The sequence below is a fragment of the Egretta garzetta genome, unplaced genomic scaffold (genome assembly GCF_000687185.1).
Source record: "Egretta garzetta isolate BGI_Z169 unplaced genomic scaffold, ASM68718v1 scaffold94, whole genome shotgun sequence".
NCBI lineage: Eukaryota > Metazoa > Chordata > Aves > Pelecaniformes > Ardeidae > Egretta > Egretta garzetta.
Genome location: NW_009259683.1, coordinates 7,756,765 through 7,762,764, shown reverse-complemented (window position 1 = coordinate 7,762,764; position 6,000 = coordinate 7,756,765). Strand labels below are relative to the sequence as shown.

Here is a 6,000-nt window from a genome sequence, read left to right as displayed (position 1 = left end):
GAGGGGGGAGGATGTGGGTTTCCGTGTCCCCGAGGTGGCGGCTTGTCTAATTTCCAGCCGGCCAAATAAAGCAGGGGACAGGTACCGGTAGGCAGCAAGCGGCAAAGCGCTCCCCAGCGCTCCGGTGACACACCAGGCAGAATACACCTCCTGTAAAGCTGCTCCCCGGGGCTTCAACAAAGGCAGTAGAAGCAGCGGGACAGGCACGCGAGGTGTGCCTCCGAGCAGCTCTTCAAATTCCCTCGGTACCCATCTCCCTCCTCCTCTTCAACAACTTTTTAACTTGGGGAAACAAACACCCCCAGAGAAAGTTAAGCCCAGCGACCACCCCTTGCGTGCATCTCGGCCAAGCTGCGCTTTGGACACTGACTCTTCTCCCTCTCAGCAACCTTGAGCAGAAGGGAGCCCAACAATCATCCGTTCCTGCACCGGCAGCCCGCCCCCACGGAGCAGCCACCGCCGGCTGAGCCAGCGGCGCCGGCGGTGAGGGGCTGCTGCTGACCGAGCAGGGGGCATGGAAACCCAGCGACTGCCGAAGAGCTGCTGGCAGCCCCCTGCGAGGTCCCCCTGGCAGATTCCGTCACCCCAGGGTGAGCGACACAAAAGAGGCAGCTGCTTCAATGCAAGTAACAGCCCGCAGTTGCCGTTCCTCTCATTCTGACCTGGTTCCGTTACATCGTTCAGTGTGTCAAACACATGTATGAAGGCAATACACGGACTACTTGAAGGAGAAAAAAATGGCATTTGTGCATCAAGTGTGCAGTGTCCAGCAGTGACAAAGACTTCAAGAGGGCTAAAAATTGCTGAGGAACAGATCTTGGCAAAACAAGGGAGAGAAACCACTTTGTGATCCCTCTTTCTATTATCTTACTTCTCATTCTAAGACCCAGTGAGCCTGATTGCTGCTTCGGGTTGTCACAGGCATGTCCAAAGATGCAGTCCCTGCCCTGAAGAAGTTTTCTTTATCAGTAAACGACATGTAGAATTGATCTATGAAATTTCTGCAAGGTCAGACATACAGGTACTGAGCCAATTAATGTCAGATATTCATTGTAACACTCCCAGGGGACATTACTGAGCAGCCACGTTACAGGAATACTGATGTATAATTGTAATCTTCCATTTCACCGGCCGTGATTTTTTTGTTGCCCGCATATTTGAGAAGCTGCAATGAAAGAAGCAGCAGAAGAAAAAGAGAGGAAGAACAAGAAACGGGTGCAGCATTAAAGCAATTCCGTAACAGGGAGATTTATCCAAACAAATAAATCTCTCCCTTTCTCTGTCTTTTCTCTGGCATCCTCTAAGACAGCCCTGACACTCATTTCCCTGTGCTCACCGACATTGCAAACTGCAGCACATATGGGGCATATATGTGATCTACGGTGCTGTATTTGTGCAAACCGACTATTTCCACACACGTGGAAATGGATTTTAAGCCTGCCCATATACGTTACATACGTGAGCAGCTGGCAGCAAGTCAACAGGGAGCACTGGGAGGGCAAAAGCCCTCTCCTACAGAAAGGACATTAACAAAGGTGATTCTGGAAGCCAGTGTTCCCGCTTCAGCATCTCACCAAGCAGAAACATTTCCAAAAAACCTTTTGGATGATTGTATGCAAATTAACTGCATAAAGCACCCCAATGGTGAGATTTTTGTAAGGCCCTTCCTCTTGTCCTTGCCTGTTTTATTAATTTCAAGGAAGAGTAAAATCAATCTATTTTATCAGGAAAGACAAAAATTGTGCAAAACCAAGGCCAATCAGGTTCAGTGTGGATTTTCATTACCTACAGTTATTATTTCCAAAAAAAGGAGAGTATTTCTTTATTTTGCTGTCTTCTATTAAAAAAAAAAAATCACTTTAAGGGAAGAATTATGATTTCATTAAAATCCCACTTATGCATGACGTATTTTTGTGTTCAGCCAGACCTTTTAATCATACCACAAGCAACAACAATTAAACTAAACAAAGCAAAACACAAAGATAGGTCCCACTTATTTTCCCAATTTTTACAAGTTCTGATTTCACTACAGATATTACTCTAAAATGACACCAAGGCACGCTTCATTTATCGGAATCTTGAATGGTCCGTGAAATAATTAATTCGCGCTGGAAGAAAACGGGGCTGCTCTCGGCATGCTCCATCTAAATCCAGTGGCAGATGAGGAGGAGGATGCGAGGGGCCCCCAAGTGACAACAGCATGTACTGAAGAGCAAGGCAGCACCCTAGCCCAGTCCCTAAAAGTCAGCAGTCTGGCTCAAGAGGCATTCTCAGCACACCACCAATTGACAAAGAAGCCTCCCAGCACTTTTTCAGACCCTTACGCAGCCCTTGCTTAAGCAACCTGCACCAACCACGCAGGAGCACAGCATCTTGGCGTTACCAGCTCTCCCATTTTAGAGCCAGGCAGATGAATCGGGGCAGAGAGGGCTACCGCAGGTTCGTGCTCCAGAACAACAGCAGAACCACAGTTCAAACTCTGGTGACGCTACACCGGCACCTTGGCTTTGAGCCCCCCGCGCTGCCGATTTGACATTTACTTCCTTCCAGTGCAGGGGGTGGGAAATGACCCCCAGGAGCCTGGGACAGAATACGTGTGGACTTGTGCTTTTGCAGCGGCGGGACAGGAGCGGGTAGAGCACCAGAGATGCTGTAGAGATTAACTGCTGTCTCACTTCACACATCGCCTTGAGCAAGTCACCTGTGCAGGCTCTCAATCGTCCCTTCAAAAGCACCATTCGCATCCTGCTTGGATATTACAACTCAGTCCCTGGTGCAGATGACCCACCACTAGGAAATTTAGCTAGTGTCCATGAAGCAGTATGTGTGTCAACCATTATAACTCACCCTTAGTACAGCTTTTAATTAATCATCTCTTGATAGCTAAACACAGTGCTATCAACCTCTACTTCCCAGCAGGAGTTTTAAGTAAACAGTAAGGCCCTCTGGACTCAGTGGCTCTTTTGTCCAACATCATGGTCAATTTTGCACTCCTCTCATCCTTCTTCCTAATACTGAGATAAGCCATTTATCTCCTGGGTAATATATTTTAACAGCAGACAAGTGCTACCTTTATTTTCAGCATGAAAGGAACCCCTAGGGCGGTATACTTATATGCTTATAGGAATGAAACAGCTGGATGTCCTTGCTTAGCGGGCCTTAACTTGTGCAGATTACGCTTTGCATGAGAAGGAATACGACGCTGAATTACCACTGGGGCAGAAGAAAGCACCTATGGTACCTGTGGTGGTGTTGAAAACAGCCACGGCGTGCTGGCTTCCTTATGGAAGACATTAGGTTTCTGGGTTATTTGCAATTGGCAGGGAAGAATCCGATCTCTGGCCAAAGCAACTGCTAACTTTGGTATCAGTTATGAATATTTCTGTGTCCCTTAAATTTCTGAGTTCGACCTTTTAATTAATTAAAAGAGGAACCAACACCCAGAATGTGCTGCCTCCCCTCTTCCTGCGAGAAACATCCACTGCTAGAAATAGCGTTGAAAAGCTGTTATACTTTCTAATAGCTTTCTAACAGAAAAAAAACCAGTACGGTCTGCAACAGACACAGTATATTCAGAAGCCTGCTTCATTGAATAGAAATTGCATTTTCACATCATTCCTCCACAGGACAGGAGACCTGTGCAAAGATTTATTTCTTTATCTTACCCTTTACTAAAGTGCCTGTTAGGCTGGAACACCACTAACTAGCAATGCAAAACTTGCGCTTCCCAGTGACGGAACTTACCTTCAACATCTCTCCACCTGCTTTTTTGAAAAAGGGACCAGACCCAGAGCTACCCTGGCAAACCCCAGATCCTGAGGGACTCCCACATTGTTGGTTTCAATGGGTAAGGAAGCAATTAAGAGACAACCTAAATAAAGGCACCTATAAACTTAATGGAGCATTGAAAATCCAGTCTACAGACAGATTTTCCTGCTAACACACAACTACACAAAGGCAAAGAGAATATTCTTTGGGCAACATGCAACAAAGCAAACTTTACACAGGCTATCTGCTTCTAAATCACATTAAATAACAAAGAAATTGCCTCCTCTAGCAGTTATGGAGGGCAGGAACATTTTGTTTTCATAGCATAATTTGGTAAAACTGACTCAACACAATCAGATAACACTGATCACTTCTGCCTCTATGTCTTTTGATGCTGGTGCCAGGGCATGCCCTTGAGAGGTATGGGGAAAGGCATACACGAAGAAATCCTGGGGCTGTTCGTGTTCTGAAGAGGAGACTGCTCTCTTCCCCAATGAATCTACGGAGCTTCCCTACTGTGTGAAATCCAAGAGCAGAGGCTGGAATGGGGGCTCAGAAGCACAAGTGTAGACCGGCTTCCACTGCAGCGCGAGGAAGGTGCTCAAATAGGTGACAGAGCAGGACAAAAGCCACGAAATAACAAGATCCTCATTTCAGAAGACTGATTGTTTTCCCAGGCAGGTATATTTTTGCTTGGATGTTATAAACAAACCCCGGTGCATGTTACCATGCAAAAGAAGAATTACAAGAACATGATAAGGACAGAAAGGTCAAGTCCAAAAACTGGGAAGCACTGGTTGCTATTCTTTAACTTAGCTCCATTGAATAATCCCCCCCCCCCCCCCCCCCCCCCCTTTTTTTAAACTATGTTCTCCTCCATCCCGATAGCTCTGCCTTGTTCAGCATACATTGAGACTTTGCTCTGGGACTGGGTCAAAGCTGAGACAAAATGTCCTTGTCTGTTGGGACCCTGCTGTACCCACTGCAAAGGCTGGAAGCACCTCCCTCCGCAGGGTGACACTGAGGTCCCCAAACCTGCCCACTGATGACTAGCTTGGACACAGCAAAACTTACAGAGTCACATCTGCTTTAGCTCAGAGCTCCATCCAGGCCCGTTGCATCCTACAAGCAGATCCTGGCTGTAAGAGCCGAGAGCTCAGGCTGAAGCATGCTCAGAGCTTGTCGATCCTTCAAATACTAACCTACAAAGCTGTAGAAGCTCTTCACAGAGCATATACAAACTGCATTTTTTGGCCTCTCACTTGGGCCAGATTTGGGTGGATATCTATGAAGATGGCAAAAAACCAAAGACTCTTCCCCAAAGGGATTTCAGGTCCCACTTCAGAAGTATAAGAGCTTTTCAGAGAACTACTGCCAGTTTTTTTTTTTTAACATAGCAAACCAGATTTTACCCCTAACCTTACTCTTAGCAGCTTCTCAACCATGTTGGCTGCATGTTTCATTGAAAAATCAAATAGGGTAAGGCAGACACCTTTCAGAATAAGCAGTTAAGATGCAACAACTCTTAAACGCAACTGAAAATGAAGTCTTTACAACATGAGGCGTTTGCCAATGCTAGTAGTAGACAATGAGATGAGTCCTAGCTATAAAATACAAGCATATTTATATTACAAATGTGAAAGAAAGTAAAAAAACCCAACAACATTCTATCAAGAGCTTCTCCTATAAGAGACTCTCTTTCAAACAACATCTATCAAAGACTGAAGATGATTGCCTGCTTCCACTTCACTATGTTTTTCCCTGGAATCTGTTATTGTGGAAACTGCAGAGTTAGATTTAAAGTCACCAAAGTACAAATAGATGTACAAAAATGACCCTATTCTTTACAGGCTATTCCTCTTTATTTGACAAGAAAATGTAAATGAACACAGCACAATTAAAGTGGAGATGGACGACAGTATCTCTGATCTCTGGGGATATCCGTCTCAGAATATGTTGCTGTATTTCACAGAGTTTCGAGAGAGAACAAAATCTGTATTAATGAGCTTGATTGACTTTCAACTACAGTAGGAGAAAAGCATTTAAGTCACCAGCACAGCTTAACCGAGCTGTATAGGGAGGAAACTGGTATTTCTTCTGCAGTGATTACCTTCTCTCTATTCTAGAAAGACAAAAATTAAAAATAGCTACTATTCTACCTCTACTTAAAATACCACAGCACAAAACATTTTAAATGGGACTGCCTATTTTGTAGTCAGTTGCACGATCACT

The 6,000-nt window shown here is 45.2% G+C and overlaps 1 protein-coding gene across 1 annotated transcript in view; it reads right to left on the bottom strand.

Annotated features, from left to right (window-relative positions):
- Positions 1-6,000, bottom strand: part of RAPGEF5 (Rap guanine nucleotide exchange factor 5) — a 131,980-nt gene that overhangs the window by 62,599 nt on the left and 63,381 nt on the right. Inside the window, exons 10-11 of the mRNA XM_009638615.2 lie at positions 1,092-1,165; positions 412-721 (exon numbers count right to left, since the gene is read on the bottom strand). Of these exons, the coding sequence (XP_009636910.2) occupies positions 412-721; positions 1,092-1,165 (384 nt within the window). The remainder of the gene's footprint in view (positions 1-411; positions 722-1,091; positions 1,166-6,000) is intronic.